The sequence below is a fragment of the Alosa alosa genome, chromosome 11 (genome assembly GCF_017589495.1).
Source record: "Alosa alosa isolate M-15738 ecotype Scorff River chromosome 11, AALO_Geno_1.1, whole genome shotgun sequence".
Classification (NCBI taxonomy): Eukaryota; Metazoa; Chordata; class Actinopteri; order Clupeiformes; family Clupeidae; genus Alosa; species Alosa alosa.
This window is the reverse complement of record NC_063199.1, coordinates 25,243,903-25,262,841: the sequence shown is the minus strand read 5'-3', so window position 1 is coordinate 25,262,841 and position 18,939 is coordinate 25,243,903. Positions and strand designations below refer to the sequence as shown.

The 18,939-nt window shown below is 43.4% G+C and overlaps 1 protein-coding gene across 1 annotated transcript in view; it reads right to left on the bottom strand.

Annotated features, from left to right (window-relative positions):
- Positions 1-516: 516 nt before the first annotated feature.
- Positions 517-18,939, bottom strand: part of LOC125303319 (protein arginine N-methyltransferase 8-B) — a 24,550-nt gene continuing 6,127 nt past the window's right edge. Inside the window, exons 2-10 of the mRNA XM_048257008.1 lie at positions 16,840-17,067; positions 16,038-16,193; positions 14,257-14,320; positions 12,971-13,113; positions 10,655-10,742; positions 7,201-7,316; positions 4,657-4,807; positions 3,232-3,353; positions 517-933 (exon numbers count right to left, since the gene is read on the bottom strand). Of these exons, the coding sequence (XP_048112965.1) occupies positions 850-933; positions 3,232-3,353; positions 4,657-4,807; positions 7,201-7,316; positions 10,655-10,742; positions 12,971-13,113; positions 14,257-14,320; positions 16,038-16,193; positions 16,840-17,067 (1,152 nt within the window). The 3' untranslated portion in view covers positions 517-849. The remainder of the gene's footprint in view (positions 934-3,231; positions 3,354-4,656; positions 4,808-7,200; positions 7,317-10,654; positions 10,743-12,970; positions 13,114-14,256; positions 14,321-16,037; positions 16,194-16,839; positions 17,068-18,939) is intronic.

Here is an 18,939-nt window from a genome sequence, read left to right as displayed (position 1 = left end):
TATTTTATTAATAGAATATTATAATAGTATAATATCATACATTTTACCATTGGTGGCCTGACACAGAGTGAACTTACTGCTAAATTAGTAACGTGAATAAAGACTAAGAAAGGAACCTCATCAAAACACTGCACTTGGAAAAGGTCACAAAGTGAAAGCCTTTTGAAATGTTTTGAGTAAGGTCTGCTTAAATTACCCTGAAATCTAACACGCCGCACATATGAACTTAACAATAAATGAAACCTGTGGATGGCTAGTAGCACTTTGATGCTGGAGCAGGTTTTTACATTGGTTCTTCTTTGTATGTAGGCCGAAGACAATAGCCTCCATTTGGTCTCTCTGGAGGACCATTCCCGAGCTCCTACCACCCGCGGACACTTACTAAAACTCTTACACTCACACACACTTACTAAAACTGAAATCATTCATAGAGACGGTGACATTCGGACATAAGTGAAGCGTTACATTCAAAGTGTTCCACAGGAAAAAGGGACATTGTGTGTGTGTGTGAGAGTGTGTGTGTGTGTGTGTGTGTGTGTGTGTGTGTGTGTGTGTGTGTGTGTGTGTGTGTGTGTGTGTGTGTGTGTGTGTGTGTGTGTGTGTGTGTGTGTGTGTGTGTAGACAGCAGGCTGAAGCAGTGGAGCGCTGGCTCTGTACATCCCAACCAGTCCTGTCTCATCGTTGTTGTTGTTGTTGGTGTTGTTGTTGTTGCTCATCGACATCCACCACTGGCCTCGTCAGCCGCTCTGCTGTCTTCTTCTGGGGTGCCTGTTACCAGGACGGGTGGCCTTTGGCCCTGGGGAAGAGTGGCTGCACAGCGCTCTGGTGCCCCCTGCTGGACAGGCGTGCTTAGCGCATCTTGTAATCATGAGCGATAGCAGCCTCACTCAACTGGCCCTTGAAATCCAGTTCAAAGGAAAAGTCCAGATCGCGCTGCAGAGTAGAGAGGGGGAGAGGAAATGGGGTTGGGGGGCATTCATGTTGAATGTAGGAGTAAAATATTTGACTAAATTCTCACAGCGAAGAGAGCACAGCACACAGAGATGAGAGACAGCATCACTGGCCCTGCATGAAGATTCCGAGGGTGAAGAGATTCTGGTGTGCTGGTGCCCACAATTTCACAATTTCATCAAAGCCACTCAACATTCTGCGTTTGTACTGCTCTTTCTAAGGCAGTAATCTCAACTGACTGAAACATAATCTTAGCAAACTCAAATATAGGAGCAAGTCTAAGACACAGACGCTATGAGGTATACAAAGTGAGACTGTTTCTAAATGGCAATACTCTCTCCCTTTTTTAGATTCAATCATTAGAACTTGCCCGGTAAAGATGTAATTCCTGAATATTTGAATCAACTAACCATAGCATTGGGAAGTGGGGGTGCTGGGGGTGCGGCAGCACCCCCTGCAGGAAAGCACGCGTATTTATGTGTCATACCACTCACGATCAGAAAAAGCTCTCCGTCCCCCTGTCTATTATTCTATTATGCACTAAAAAAATTTACATTAGACCTGGGAGATCTAAACAAAAACTAAACAAATTAACAAAACAAACCTGAGGGAGATCAGTTGTAGGCCTATGTTAAGCATATGTTTTGAGTCAATGTGTTCTGTCTAATTTAGCCTGTTTTGACACCCATGTCAGAAGCGTCAATAATTATTACGTTTTATTAATGTTGGTGTTCAACAGTTTTATATTTCACGTGTTCACCGTTGATTTCGGTGCAAGGCTACAGCATCTTTGTTACCTTACTAGTGTAACGTCAGATAGCAGACGGTTACTTTGTTTGCGTTAGTATCAATCTGTGGTTTGCGACATTTTCGCATTTTTTCTGTAGTGTAACCATAATGTTCTTGACAGTGATGTATGCCTGTGCTGTGTGTCATGCAATGCCAGTATGCTGTTGTCCATTAAAAGAGAAAGGCGTTTAAATAAAATACAATAACTAAATACCCCCCGACTACAGCACCCCCAACCAAAACTCACTTCCCACGACCCTGCAACTAACTTATCAGTAATCAACAAGTTGAACTACAGTATGCGAGTATCATCTTCTAAACCTTGTCTAAGGCATTCATTTCCATGTCTGTGCGGCTGATGTTCATCCTTCATAACGATATGGCAGGGAAGGCACAGAAGGACAATAAATCAAAGACTCTAGAAAAAATTGCCTTCAACCGGTATGCTGAGAAAGCTTGATCTTTTTAAATCATTGGCCACATTCAGAACTGTCTTGGACTGCACTGCTCTGATGAACTGCCCCACCTCCATCTCAGCAGCAGACATATTGCAGGCCAGGCCATGGGGGAAAACACATGGCAAGGCAGCAAGACACAACACAGTATAAAAGAAGCCAAATAAATAGACCCTTTCAATCTGTTCCTAGAGGGTTTCCGGTGTAGACACTCTAAATTAATGCTGATCAGTTGTAATGCAAATGTATCGGACTTTAGCGTAGTACTCTATAATAACTTACAATTAAATTAAAAGAAAACAGAGATAATTATTTTTGGTCCGCTTAACTCAGTTGCTAAGCTAAGAAATGCACTTGGACCACTGGCTGTAAATTGCCACAGTGAGGTCAGAAATCTAGATGTTTACCTAGATTACTCTTTGAATTTCAATAAGCAAGTCAGTAGTGTGGTTAAGAGAAGCTTTTTTCAACTAAGAACAATAGCTAAATTAAAGCCCTGGCTCTCAAGACTTAGAAACTAAAATCCATGCATTTGTTACATCTAGGCTGGACTATTGTAACTCTCTGTATTTAGGTCTACTCTTGCTAGACTTCAATTAGTCCAAAATGCAGCACCTAGGCTTCTTACTGCAACTAAGAAACATATGCACATAAGTCCTGTGCTGGCCCAACTCCACTGGTTACGTGTCAAACACAGAAGTCATTTTAAAGTTTTGCTTTTTGTTTTCAAAGCCGCATGAATGGGATGGCACCACAGTATATCTGTGACTTTTAAGTCCCTACTGTCCTTCTAGTGTCCTATTTTTATTTATTGTTTTATCATTTATATTTTTGTTTTTATTACTATATTTATTTTATTTCTATTAGCACCTTGGGTCAATTGTATTGCGTTTAAGTGTGCTATATGAACAAATGTGTAGTAGTTAACAAGTAGTTGAAAGGGACTATAATGCAGACTAAGTAGGAAGTAGGGGACATTTTAGCATGTAGTTACTGGGCACATAGTGCAGCTGTGCTGTATCAGAGACACACATACCACATTTTTGTCATTGGGCTTCATGGCGATGGTGCCTTTGATCTCCTCCCCTCTCTTCACGGTGAGATACTCCTCCAGGTAAAACACTGTCTGCTTCCAGTGTGTGTACGGAGCATCGGGTGCTATGGGTAGACAAAATATTTACAGAATATTAAACAAAATATTTACTGCCGGATATTTCAGGCAGTAAAAGCCCCGATAAAAACCAAACCAGATTTTGTTTAAATCTACACAACTATGGCTACTGAAAAATGTTAGGTTCATTTATCAAATGTTATTTTGAAGTATTAAAAAACATTGTTGTTTTAGAATTTTCAGACAAAATGGGTGATAAATGGAGGTGTTACGGTACTATTGTTTTCAGCTGGACACACAATAGCAGACAAACTGGGTCTTCTCAGTAACTGTGCTTAGGTAAGAGAGCCTGTGTGTGTGTGTGTGTGTGTGTGTGTGTGTGTGTGTGTGTGTGTGTGTGTGTGTGTGTGTGTGTGTGTGTGTGTGTGTGAGAGAGAGAGAGGCAGAAGAAATGTCTTTACTTAAGACACTTAAGTGGCTCAGTGCATCTCTCTCTCTATTTCTCAGTGAGATAGAGAGAGCCATTTGAAGTGAACTTGTTGCCTGCTGCCACCTGTAAACTGCTGATAGCGAGAAGCAACCCTCTGCATCTCAGTACTAATCAGATGAACTACCCACCCATTCATTATTTAACAGTCAGGAGTCATGCTGGCTTTAGGATGGCCACCCTGGTGAGACTGTAATAGGCACCTACTTCAGAGATGCCCTGCTCCTGAGCCAGCCTCTGCTCTGAGAGATGGCCTCCTAGTTTGCGGATGATAACCACATCCACTGGACAGACCCTGCAGCTGAGAGTTTATCTCCTCCCATCACATCTCTCGGTGAGGCCACTCAGGCATTGACTGTGCTGTCTGATTGACCATCATGTACTGAATGTTCAACGCTCCTAACACTCCCCTCCCCTGACATTTGGGAGCCCATATTTGGGGTAATGTGAGGACACTGAGCTGTGTTCTTTGTGTCTGCCTGAAATGTGTGCAAGGTTTTGTGTATCTGAGTCTTGGCATTTCATAAATAGCACACACTTAAGGTAAACTAAGAAAACCTTTATTAAGGTTTAAGAAACTTGGAAAATCCAACAGCACAACAGGTTCATTTGCCCTATCAGTATTTATTGAGCTTCAGTACTACAGCACATCAAAATATCTGGCAACAGTTACAGTAATAAACTATATTACAGCAAAAATGTAATGATGAGACATTACCACTAGAGGGCACTTGTGCATCAACAGACTCAAGCCCTCTTTGACTGTCGGACTCGAATTCCATCTCAATGTCAAACCCATTGGCCATGCAGGAGGCTGCCTATTTAAAACGGCACAAACTGCGGTTATTAAGCCACCCACACACCTGTAGAAAAGCCTGTTTTCTTGTGACACTTGGTGAACTCGATGTTGAAGTAGGTGACGAGCGCATGGACGTAGTCGTTGCGCTGGACCTGCAGGCAGAAGGCGGAGGCGAAGGACAGGTCCTCTGGCTTCACTGTGTAGATGTCCACTTCCTGTCGGACACAAAGAGAAAGGGGGGAAACCTCAGGACCAGTGGTCTAATGGAAGAGCTAGGTGTTGGGTCATGTGACTGGCCAGCTACACCAGGCACATAACTAAAGTGTTCCGTTCGTGGAGCGTCTGCTGCAACAATTAGCTTCTACTGTAATCAATGGAACTGACTAAACCAGACGTGATAGTGGCATCTGGTAAAAAAAAAAATTAGACCAGTCTTCTAAGACTATTTTCCACTCCACGAACGGAGCGCTTCAGGTACGCGCCTGATGTAGCCTCCCTGTAACTGTCACAGCACCTGAAAAGGGACGCTCAATGAAGATGACAGATTTCCGTTACAAGTTATCCAGCACAGCTGCAGTAGACACAGTGACACAACATCGGAGCACACATCACTTCACATCACATCCTTCCTGCATTCATTTCAGATGGCCACCGCCAGCCAGCGCAGATTCATATTCCAGCCCCTCTTCCCAGGGCTCTGGGGTGATGCTCAACACCCCTGCTTCTCCTCAGGTGGTCCGTAACCTCCTCCCTCCTCCCTTATCCCCCCAGACAGCTGTGGAGTGGAATGGCTCGGGCCCGGAGGTGGTTCTGCACACCTCCCCTGCCTCATATAGGACTTTATGATGAAGCCTGACACCTCCTCCCTTAACATCTGCTGGAGTCTCTCTGTCTGCAAGGGTGTGAGACGACCTTCTCTCAGAGGCGGTCAGACACACAACACACAAACAGACACACAGACACACACACACACACACACACACACACACACATACATACATACTCATACATACACATACACACACAAAGAAACAGAGAGAGAGGGGGGTGTGGAGAGAGTTTCATTTAAGGTTTAAAAGTCTTATTCTCTGTGTCCCGGCGAGGCTTTGAAAGAGTAGAGAGGGAGCCCGGCCAGATGCTCAGCCAGCTGATTGACAGGTGGAGCACCCAATGGGATGAGGGGGCTGTCAACTCACAAAGCAGGGCCTGCTGTGTGTCCTAAACTCCCTCAAAAGGGAACAGTCCTATCAGTTTACCAGCCACCAAACAACAGGCACGACACGAGACGAGACACAATGAGACGAGACACAATGAGATGAGACGCCGCTGTTCAAAGTCAAAGTAGTCTACTTCCAACTCTGCAGCCTTGTCGCTGGCACTTCCTGTCTGATTGCAGGAACCCCACAGAGATATATTTGCTGCATTTCTACTAGTTATTTATTTATTTTTTAAATCAGCCCTCTTCTTTTCCAACTTTTGAAAGTCATTCTATAACACAACAAAGAAAAGCAAATGCATTTTCTGTCTGACTTAAATTCACATTTGCTCCCAAACACAATGCTTCCTGTGCTGCTGTTTGTTCTATTCTGTGATAATCGAATAAGGAACAAATAGGAGCATCAGCATGCCCTGTGTTCCCTTATTGTCCTAAATTGCACATGGGGGGTATAAGTGTGTGTGTTTAGGGTGGTGTGGAGAAGGTGTATAAGTGTGTGTGTTTAGGGTGGTGGGGTGCGTAAAAGTGGGGAGGGGGTGTATTGGTGTGTAGGTTTAGGGGGGCTGAAGTGGGGAGGGGATGTATAGGTGTCCAGTATGTGAGTGTGTGTGTGTGTGTCTGTGTGTGTTTGGGGGGTTGTAAAGCAATAAAATGTGATGTTCTCTCACGAGGACAGGCAGCAACAGGAAGCCACCCACAGTCTGGACACGCAAATTCTCAAGCACAGCGTGCACAGGAGGGGACATGCACACGGACACAGAGGAGCAAGGACAAACCAACTGTGACAGCATGACAAACTGTTCATGCTAATATGCAGGAATGCTAATATGCAGCCGCACCTGCAGATAGCTTAATTGTGTGGGTCTGCCTGCAGCGGCCCTGGCTGCTTGTTGCCGATTACAGTGTACACTCTTTCCTGAGTGTAATTTGTGTGTGCGCCTGTGTTTGTCTGTGTGTGTGTGTTGTGTTGTGCGTGTGTGTGTGTGTGTGTGTGTGTGTGTGTGTAGCTGAGCAGACATGTGTGTTCTTCCTGTAGTGTGTGTGGGCCCGTATCCAGTGTGATTATTTGGGGGCTGATGTGTGTCTAAGTGCCGGTGAGTGCCTGGGCTTCAGGATGGCAGAGCAGACGAAGACTAATGGCCATAAAGTCATCATCACGATTCACGCCAGCCGGCGCTCCATTACTAAACCAACTCCCATTTGCTCCCAGTCCATTACACAACGGACCCATTTTAGCTGGCATTTTAGATCAGGCTCAGGTACAGGCACACAGAACCCACACACACAGAACCCACCCAAACAGAACACACACACATACTGTACACACACACACACACACACACACACACACACACACACACACACACACACACACACACACACAGCAGCTACCTTGACAAGGCAGGAGTTGGTGACCACTTGCTTGGGGTCCACGATGTCCACCAAAGGTTCCTTTATGGCCACGTTCCTGATGCACGTCATGTCAAACCCGTACACGTTCTCCCACCCTGCAGGTAACACACCACAGGTAAACGTGTACACGTTCTCCCACCCTGCAGGCAACACACCACAGGTAAACGTGCACACGTTCCCCCACCCTGCAGGTAACACACCACAGGTAAACCCGTACACGTTCTCCCACCCTGCAGGTAACACACCACAGGTAAACGTCACCACAGACACACATCCACACACACACATCACAAACAACAATATCACCACAGACACATATCCATACTCAACACACACATCACAGACAACAATAACACCTCCTCAAACTCTGACCAGAAACAGCAGTACCCCGGTGGTAATGCAAAAAGCCAAGTACTGGCGTCACAGAGCAGGCATATCACGCATTTGTCACATGTTTAAATTTAAGAACGTCAGAATTGTTAAGAATGTCATCTAATTCAGTATTTTAAAATCACATTAGACATCTATTTAAATCTATAGTACTACAGTCCACCAGTAGGCCTATTATATAGTATATAACAGTAATATGTAGTAGTAACTTTCATAGAGGTATTCATAATGCATTATAGCGACTAACATAAGTCTATATACAACTATTTATAAGTAGAAATGACCAGATAAAGTGCAGTACCATTTCTGGTGACACTTCATCCGTATCCACAGAGTATTATAAACACATGTAAATGTGTATATGGGTGTGTAATTGTAACAAATGACCTAAGTCTATATATCTATTTTACCCAAATGTGAATGTCCGTGTTTACAGTCATGGGCCCCATCTCTTGTAGTGGCTGCTTGTATGTGTAAGGTTTCTATTTTTCCTTCGCGTCTGTGCTAAGGGTCTCTACTCCAAATTCTCTTTGTACTCACAGCTCCGAGCTTGTCTGTCACAGTTTACAGTGTTTGCTTTGGTTTTACAAGTGAGCATGTCACCAACAATACCCCGAGTCATAAATATCACAGCACCAAAGAGACAGACACATGAAAATTGTTAACGTTTCAACATTTCAGACGGTGAGAACAACACTGGAGCACACACAGAATTTTAAAACAGGGCTGTGAATAGTCAAACGCTGTTTGCTTCTTCTGTGGCATGTGACACCAGTGAAGATGCCTTCAGCTTCTCTCCCTGTCACCTGCTCAGTCTGTGCCCATTCCTTTTAGTCTGGTGGCCTCATAGGCGTAACGTGTGTAAATAATCAAACTGCCCAATGCAACTAGCCTGGGTGTTCCCATGCTGCCTTGCGCGCGATTTGATTCACGCTGCTAAGGCAGCCTGGAAACTACCGCCCTAATTTTTGCCTCAGATAGGGAACCAATCACAGAACAGGGGGGAAAGCAAGACGATGATGAGCTATGCACAGACGCATTTGATAGACATCCGTGGCACCCAATAAACGGATCTGGGCATTTTTTTCAAATACGAGAAAATGAACGTTTGGTTCCCAGACCACGTCTCATTGAGAAGTGGTGGCTGCTAGCCAGGCTACAATGCAACCCCCCAATAATTATATCATCAAGATAATGACACTGTTAAACAGCCTGATGAAGATGGGGGCTCAACCTCCCAATGTTCCAGCGGGGGGCTCAACCCCCCAGGGTCAGATACAAGGGCAGACCAGTTACACACATATCTACCAATACACACATATACATTTACACACATATCTACCAATAGACACATACAGATACACACATACTCTATACAGATACACACATATCTACCAATCATTTTCTGAATGCAAAAAATGTCATATAGCCAGCTTTTAGGGTGATGACACACATGACACAACTTTTTGAGCAATGTTGCTGGGCAATGTTACTCACCAACATGCAAACATGGTGGGATCATCCAATCAAAACATTAGGAACCACTGCAGACGCAACGGGCCACTTAACTCTCTGAGAATAGGTGGTAGGATGCTGACTCAGAGAACAGTGCAGCACTCCAGAGATGTGCTGAAGTGGACTTGTGCTCGACCTTGAATTTCCCCTTGGGGATCAATAAAGTATCTATCTATCTATCTATCTATCTATCTTGTGCTTTTGTGCATTTAGCTGTCAAGCCGGGTGGAGTCATACTAGGGTTAGGGGACGTGTTAGAGGCTAGATACAGTGTATTTATTCATTCACAAATTCATACTTCACTCTTGCTTGTGTCTTGGCTTCGTTGTAAATTAGTTAGAGGAAGTGACTTGCATGAATAAAATCGCTCATGAAAAATACATAGTGATGCGTCAAAGCTTTTGTTAATGCACTGCCATAAAACCTTGTATAAGGATTAGATGTATCGATTTCCTATAATGTCTAAGAGGCATGAGAGGCGAATGTGTCTGCTTTAAATATGATATAACACTAACAGATCCCTCTGCTTTTCCCGTCCCGTATCTCCCACAAGGCGCAACATGGCACCAAGCGGGACGGCCATACAAGTCTTGGTCCTATCTAACACCCAAAGCAATGGTGGAGTTTTTGCCATGCACTCCGGTTCAATTGAACATTTCACCCAACGGCGTGTCAATTAAAAAAATAGGTGTGGTCAAGCGCATGATCCAAAAATCGCTATCTTAGACCCACTAAAAATCATTATGACAAACCTGGTCTAAAGAGAAAAGCACACACAAGCACAGCTATTTTGGAGGCTCACTGTCAACAAATGTAAGCAGCCCTCAGTCCCAGGCAAATTTGCATGTCCACAGGATGAACATCCTTGGGATGTTTATTCAGTCATTGGAACATTATTTGGGTAAGTGTTGCTTTTTTCAGGCTTTTGTCAGTCGTGATTTCGACTGACCGTTTCAGATCACTAAAATAGGGCCTATCTTTTATTGCATCCTTTAATACTATTCTGTTCATTCCCTTGTTCTTTATTAATCTATCTATCTATCTATCTATCTATATATATATCTCAATGGTTTAATGCAATGCCAGATAAACAAGGACCTCTTCAAAACTTTGCTGGGCTGTGAAGTTGGTGGAGTGGGCACAGTTATTTAGTTCAAGTGTGTTTGTGTTGTTGATGTTTGTGTGATAGAGAGAGGCCCAGAGTAGAGAGAGAGAACACAAGTGACTATAGACAGTGAGTAAGAGAGAGAGAGAGAGAGAAAGAGGATGTGTATGTGTGTGTGTGTGTGTGTGTGTGTGTGTGTGTGTGTGTGTGTGTGTGTGTGTGTGTGTGAAAAATATGAGAGATAAAATATGAGTGTTTAATATGAGTGGCTCAGTGCATCAATCTTAACATTGCCACAGGAGAAAGGTCTGTGAAAGAATTTTTATACTGACACTCTTTAGAACTCAATTGTGTGTGTGTGTGTGTGTGTGTGTGTGTGTGTGTGTGTGTGTGTGTGTGTTATACAAACAAACAAACACTCACAGTGGATTTTGAAGTCTTTGTACTGCCGGTCTTCAATGGCGACCACGTACAGTGCTGCTCTGTCCGGAAACATCAGACCATCAGGTTTCTACGAAATAGAGACAGAGAGGGGGGGAGAGAGAGAGAGAGAGAGAGATGACTTTGAACAATATCATTTTGTTGTTATGTATGAGATAAAGAACAGTGCCCCTGTCGAGTGTTCAGCATATAAAACAGGTCCACTGTTTTGAAGTCGACTGAGGACATCTACAAAGGCCTTCTGTTTGGTAAGGGGAACTGTGTAAAAACAGATAAAGCATTTACAAGATATAATAGTGATCCTTTATAATAGACATGTTAATAAAGAATTTGCAAGATGTAAGATGAGACGCGTTAATAAAGCATTTGCAAGATGTAAGATGAGACACGTTAATAAAGCATTTGCAAGTTGTAAGAGTGATCAAACACGTTAATAAAGCATTTGCAAGATGTGAGAGTGATCAGACGTGTTAATAAAGCATTTGCAAGATGTGAGCGTGATTCTTTATAATAGACGTGTTAATAAAGTATTTTTGTTAGTACAGTTTGTTACAGTAGATCATTCGATCATTATTAGTCATTAGATAATATAAGTAGATTATGTACATGTGGTGCTATGAAACACTTAAAAGAAATTGCAAATGTTTATTCATGCATAACATACATGTTTAAGGGTAAACACATAGCCAATAAAAATGCCAAAACCCTCACATAAACGTAATTGTATAATTAATTATTTAGACAGACAATAATAAATGGTATTAAAAATTGTAAGATGATTACATGGGGCTATAATATAATATGACAACTGTTTATTTTGGAAGACAAGGATGTGCTGCTATCCATTGGTTGTACACTGCAAAAAATAAAATCTAGCCAAGTGTTGTTAATCTTATATTAAGATCAACCAATCTATTTGGTATTGTTTTTAGCATGAAGAGACTTACCTAGCGCTCTATCGTAAGATCATTTTGACTTGACTTATTTTAAGGAGTCTTATCAAGGCAAATTTGATTGTTTTAAAGACAAATTTGCTTGTTTTCATGATGAAACATCTTAAAATAAGTAAACTCTTTGAATGAAGGCAAACAATATTACGAGAAAGCGCTAGGCAAGTCTCTTTATGCTGAAAACAATAACAACTACTTTGTTTATCTGGTAACACTTTACTTGACAGGTGAGTTCATAACACATTCATAGCAGCTGTCATAAACTGCACATAAAGCATTCATGACTGTTTCATGAGACATGACTCAACATTCATACCAAACCTTTCATGAATGTGGAAGACAGAACGACAAAAATGTGTCTAATGTCCAACAATTGCAAAGCAGTATTGCAGTTTTTGTTTCAAACCTTTTACCTGATCACGTCACATCTGAGTCAATGGGCTACTCCAGTGCCAAAAAGACAGAACATGGTCAAGCAAATAATTTTTGTTTCATAAAAATGTATTTGTTTTATGATACCTTTGCAGATGATTTCTCATATTTTGCTACTGGGAATGTCCAACCGTTTCAGGTTACACAAATACGGGTCAGCTGAATGTAGGCTAGTTTACCTCCCAGTGTTAAATTCAGTGATTATGAATACTTCACAACTTGTATAGTAAAGTAACATTCGATGTAGACTTCATAAGATATTCATGAAATATTTACAAAGGCTGAGAGAAAAACGGCAATGCTGCTTTTATGATTGTTGGACTTTTATTTTGACAAGTTGTCATCGTTCTGTCTTCCACATTCATAAAAGGTTTGGTATGAATGTTGAGTCATGTATCATGAAACAGTCATGAATGATTTATGTACAGTTTATGACAGCTGCTATGAATGTGTTATGAACTCACCCATCAAGTAGAGTGTTACCATTTATCTTAATATTGTATATTTTGTATTGTATGCATTTCTGCCTGTCATGATTATGAATACAGTCCCAGCTGATTCTACTGGGTGTTCTGCCTCTCCTCTTTTGCACCGTTGTATTGTGTGCATATGTTTGACCTTCTTGTTGGTCACTTTCATTTACACAATGCAATCAGCAGAGTGTGTGAACATTTAATTTAATGTGTTGTTGTTGTGTAGCAATGACAAGAATGTGTTCACTCAAAATGTGTTTTAAAGTAATATGGTTTACCGCTTAGTTAATGTACATATCACCACCTATGTTCTCTTGACATCTAGACTATGATTTCAGTGTCAGTATCTAGCTGCCATAGCACACACACACACACACACACACACACACACACACACACACACACACACACACACACACACACACACACACAGCGTCACTTACCAGCCACTTGTCCCTGGCGTAGATGACGGTGTTGAGCATGGACTCATAGAAGAGGCAGTAGCCCATCCACTCGGAGATGATGATGTCCACCTGCTCCACAGGTAACTCCGCCTCCTCCACTTTCCCCTTGAATATAGTGATCACTGCAAGACAGGGACACACACACACACACACACACACACACACACACACACACAGAGTGAGAGACAGAAATGGAAATGTGAACAATTATGTCTACTGGCAGCTAAAACACAGATGTGCAGTGCCTGCTTCCTGAGGAAAACACAAGAAAGCTACTTTAGCACCATAACTCTCTCTCTTTCTCTCTCTCTCTCTTTCACACATATGTGCACACATACAGACACCAGACACACAGACACACACACACACACACACACACACACACACACACACACACACACACACACACACACACATATGCACATAGAAACACACACACTGAGTTTGTGTATCATGCCTTAGAGGAATAAAACACCTATTAAGAGAAACATCAGCTAAATTAGTTTTGAAAGTTGTTGTTGTTTGTAAACCCAATATAAGTGCAAATGACATAAGCAGATTGCCTGTATGAGATAGCTGAATTACTCTGCACGGCTGTTAAATTTGAAGAGAGATGTCTGAAGTGCAATTTAAGACATGACAACAACAGACATTCAGTTAATTCAGTTCTGCATGGCCACAACGTGATCAGTGCCTGCAGCTGTCACTTGCATTAGGAAGGCTAATGGTTTTATCCAGACATAAAATAACTGTGAGCCGGTGTGAGAGCGTATGGGTATGCAGATATATGTGTATGTAGATGTGTGTGCTGACCTGTGTGCATTATTTGTTTGTTAAGTCCGACTGACATCACGGGCCCAACAGCTCTTTCGTCCAAAAGATGTCTACTAGCACAGCCAACCTGTTTTCACAACTTATAAACCTTGTCACCATCGAATCCGTTTTAGTGAGGGTAAAAAAATCGCTCAACTCTAACAGAGTAATTAGCGTAGCTGTGATGATAATCAAGGGTAACATTCAGGCCTCTGCGAAAAATAGGATTTTATTAGGTTGAGGGAGCAAGTGAGTAGTGGAATGACTATTGGCTACTTTGATTAGCGGAAAAAAATAGTTCCTTTTACTGGCTACGGAAAATAATGAGCGGCTCTGGGACCAGTTAAATAATAAAAAAAATATATATATAATAATAAAAAGTATTATCGACACATCATTGCATCACAACTTAACTTGATTACTGCATAAATATATTGTATTTCTGGTCTTACCACTGTCCAGATGGTTGGCTTTGATGATCTTCTCTGAATATTCTGATATACTGGAGCATTCGATCTAGAAACACACAACATAAAGATATATGGAAGCATTTATAAACCATCTGGTGCTCAACTGATGCTAAACAACTACTGCATCGTTATGCAGTTGATGAAGGAAAACTGTGATGTGACACTCTGAGTGTGTGTGCTTGTGTGTGCTTGTGTGTGTTTCTAACCATTATACAGAACAACACGCTGATTGCTGCAAGTCTGCATGAAGGCAAGAAAAAATGCTCACCACACACACACACACACACACACACACACACAAAACACACACACACACACACACACACACACACACACACACACACACACACACACACACACACACACACACACAAACACACACACAAACACACACACAGACACCACACAAAAACAGATACTGTACATCACACACAAACACACACACACACACACACACACACACACATACAATAAAACACACCAGAACACAAACAATTAAGTATAAAAACACATATTGAGGAAAAGTGAGCAAAAGGCCCACTCTCCCTCACACATCTCTTCTGGCACTAGGCCAGGCAGGCTGGTAGAAGGCTCACAGCAAGTGGCCTTGCTAACAGCCTCATTTGTCCTGCTGAGTAACATTACTGGTCCGACGCGGCCGCTCTCAGCCATTGACTTTCACTAGGAGGGCAGAGCCATGCTGGAACATGTCTGCAAAATACAAAATAGATATCTATGTGTGCACCTACTGTATATGTCTGTGGTGATGGCTGTCAGTGGTTTTGGGTGTTGTATTCCTATGTAATGCTGCTGTGTGGATGCTTTTTTGTTGTGTGTGTGTCTGTGTGTGTGTGTGTGTGTGTTTGTGTGTGTGTGTGTGAGAGAGAGAGTGCGTGTGTGTCCAGCATTACATTGCTGGCCCATTGCCCAGGCATGAACTTCACAGGGCTGCCTTCTTTCCACTGATGAGGGCATATGGGACTGTGAGTGTGAGTGTGTGAGGGGTGTGTGGGGTGCAAGGGCAGTACTGTAGGGGTATGTGGGTAGTGCATGCCCCCTCTTTGCACTTTGGCATTTGGAGAACCCACAGGGAAGTGAGATGGGGCCAATTATGGGCATCTGTGAGGCTGTGAGTAGAGGGGTGTTAATCTAATCAGGAAGGGCTGAAATCTCATATGAACGCCTGAGTGAGTTAAGCCTGAGTGCTGAACTGGGCTGGGCAGTCACACACACACACACACACACACACACACACACACACACACACACACACACACACACACACACACACACACACACACACTCAGACTCAGGGTGAGTGGTGAGGGTCAGTGAGATATGGTATCAGCATTGCATGGTGAGTCAGCTCTCTTTGCCCTTTCAATAATGTATGCATCCTACCCAAATCATAGATTACCTCTGCGTCACCATTACGTTACCCGTACACGTGCTAGAGCTGGACACTCAAACGCACAAATACACAATGCCATGCATACCCATATAATCAGCTACAGACAGTTAGATAGTAACGACCCTGTTGCCTATGCAGACGACACAGGCAGGGACACACAGAGCATGAGAGGCTGTTGATTTGTACATAATTGGATTGCCAATTTGATTAATCTGTGAGCTAAATCTGTGCTGCATATTTTAAGGCCGTAGCCTTGCTCCCACTGCCAGGGTATGGTGCCCCCCTCATGGGTAGCTTTCTGTTCTCTCACCCCTACCAGGTGCCCCTCTGACCGTAGGTTCTGTTCTCTTACCCCGTACACATGCTTGGCACCAGCTTTGGCAGCAAACATGGACAGGATGCCAGTTCCGCTGCCCACGTCCAGCACAATCTTGTCCTTGAAGACGTGTTTGTTGTGGTACATGGAGTTCCTGTAGGTCAGAGTTCGCACCTCATCCTTCAACATCTCCTGCAGAAAGAGAGAGAGAGAGAGAAAGAGAGAGAGAGGAAGATATCTGTAACACAAATATATCCATACAAACAAACAAACAAGCAAGTGTGTGTGTCTTATTGTGTGTGTGTGTGTTTCTGTGTGTGTGCGCGTTTGTGTGTGTGTGTGTGTGTGTGAGTGTGTGTGTGTGTGTGTGTGTGTGCGTGTGTCCATGTGTGTGTGTGTGTGTGTGCGTGTGTGTGTGTGTGTCTGTGTGTGTGTGTGTGTGCGTGCATGTGAGTATGTGTGTGTTTGCCTGTGTGTGTCTGTTTTTGGAATTGAGGAGGGGCTGACTGTCAATAAGGGCATAATTCTCCAAATGCCATGGCTTGTTAATGAAAGGTCTCTCATTGGTTACATAAGCATTTAGTGTCATTTGGTATTTTACTTTCAGCTACCTATCTTTGTACTGCCTGTTTCATGTGGTTCAATAAGCCTTACATCACAAATGCCAAAACGTCATCAGCATCCGTTAACAAGTGTCTGGGCTGATGGAAGAGGAATAACTGTCAATTAGCATGATTAGATTCAAACTCATCACAGCCTATGACATCAATCATAAACACAATGGCTGGCGTTGGCATTTGGTTGTGTTTCTCAAGCTGAATAATTGTGCAAATGCTACCTCATGTATTCCAAAGTGAGCGTAGGAATCAAAGTAGTAATCTCGCGATGTCATATCCTCCGGGTCCAGGAATTTGGACATCTTGCCACGGCCGGGGCAGCTGGGAAGGGTGGTGGAGTGCGGGGTGTGGGCGGGCCGGGGCAAGTGATGGACAGACTGGATGGACGTGACGGGCTTGGGCAGCGGTGACGGCTGACACTGCGATGGGGCTGCGCTCAGAGGCTGCTGCTGCAGAGTTGGAGGGGGGAGAGGCAGAGAGAGAGAAGGGAGAGAGAGAGAGAGAGAGAGAGAGAGAGAGAGAGAGAGAGAGAGGGAGGGAGGGAGGAGAGAGAGAGGGAGAGAGGGAGGAGGGAGGGGGTGGAAGAGAGAGAGAGGGCAGAGATGGGGTAAAGAAGAGGGGCAGAGGGATAGAGCGAGAGAAAGAGAGAGAGAGGGAGGGAGAGAAAAAAGGATAGAGAAAAATAGAGGGATGAGTTATAGTGAGCAAAGGTTAAGAACAGAGACCATGGGAAGCAAACATGGATGGTGTGATAGAGAGAGGAAGAAAAAATAAAGAGAGAGTACACAGCAAAAGAAAGGTGGAGAGAGGAAAACAGTGTGCAACCTTTCAGGGGTCGTGGAGTGTGTGTGTTTATGAACTCTCTGTAGAAGACAGAGTGTGAGACGATGCTGCAACTGCCAGCTGTAGAGATATGCAAACGTACACAGTGACAGCGGAGCCTTCTCAATTGTGTACTACAGAAGAGACAGCGGAGCCTTCTCAATTGTGCACTACAGAAGAGACAGCGGAGCCTTCTCAATTGTGCACTACAGAAGAGACAGCGGAGCCTTCTCAATGTGCACTACAGAAGAGACAACGGAGCCTTCTCAATTGTGCACTACAGAAGAGACAGCGGAGCCTTCTCAATTGTGCACTACAGAAGAGACAGCGGAGCCTTCTCAATTGTGCACTACAGAAGAGACAGCGGAGTGCTCGGTAATTACTTATCAGTAAAGGAGGGAAGAAACAAGAGTGAATAACTGTGAGGAATCTTCCAGCTCCATCATCAACATCACTTTGCATAGTGTTCACAGTGCTTTGTCTGAAATGAAACAGTTTGCTTAATGCATCCGCTTGCTGACTCACAAACTCACTCACTTGCTTCTTCTCTCCCACTCTCTTGCTTGCTCTTTCATTCACACTGCCAAGCAGGCTTATACATAAACCCATTCACCCACTCATTCATTCACTCACCCACCCACCCACCCACCCACTCATTCACTCACTCACTCACTCACTCACTTACTCACCCACTCACCCACTCACTCACTCACTCACTTACTCACTCACTTACTCACTCACTCACCCACCCACTCACTTACTCACTCACTCACCCACCCACTCACTCACTCACTCACTCACTCATTTGTTCATTCATCATTTATCCACTCACTTGCCTATGCATTCATTAATTTCTTCATTCATTTTCTCTGTCTCACTCACTCATTAATTTATCACTCACTCACTTATGCATTCATTCATTCATCCATCCATTCATTTTTCTGTCTCATTCATTCATTCACTCACTCACTCACTCAGTTTCTCAGTGCATTAAGTTATCCCACCCTTGCATTTACACAGCAAGCATCACTGGTAGAACTGAGCGTAGCAGATGCCGCACTGACAGCTCAACTGTCAGAGTAGGCGGCTGCACCCGGACCTGTGAGCTGTGCTGGGATACAGTGATACTGACGCCTGGACAGGTCTGGTCCTGATGCGGCTATGAGCCGCTTTCATTCACACTTACTCTCATAAACCCATTCACCCAGTCACTTCCCCACCCACTCACTCGCTCACTCATTCATTTATCTGCTCACTCACTTGTCAATGCATTCATTCATTCATTAATTCATTCATTCATTAATTAATCCATTAATTAATTAATTAATTCATTCGTTCATTCATTCATTAATTAATTTTCTCTGTCTCACTCACTCACTCATTCCTTCCTTCATTCACGCACCCATTCCTTCCTTCACTTTACTCATTCACACACTCACTCACTTACACACTCTCTCTCTCTCTCTCTCTCTCTCTCTCTCTCTCTCTCTCTCTCTCGC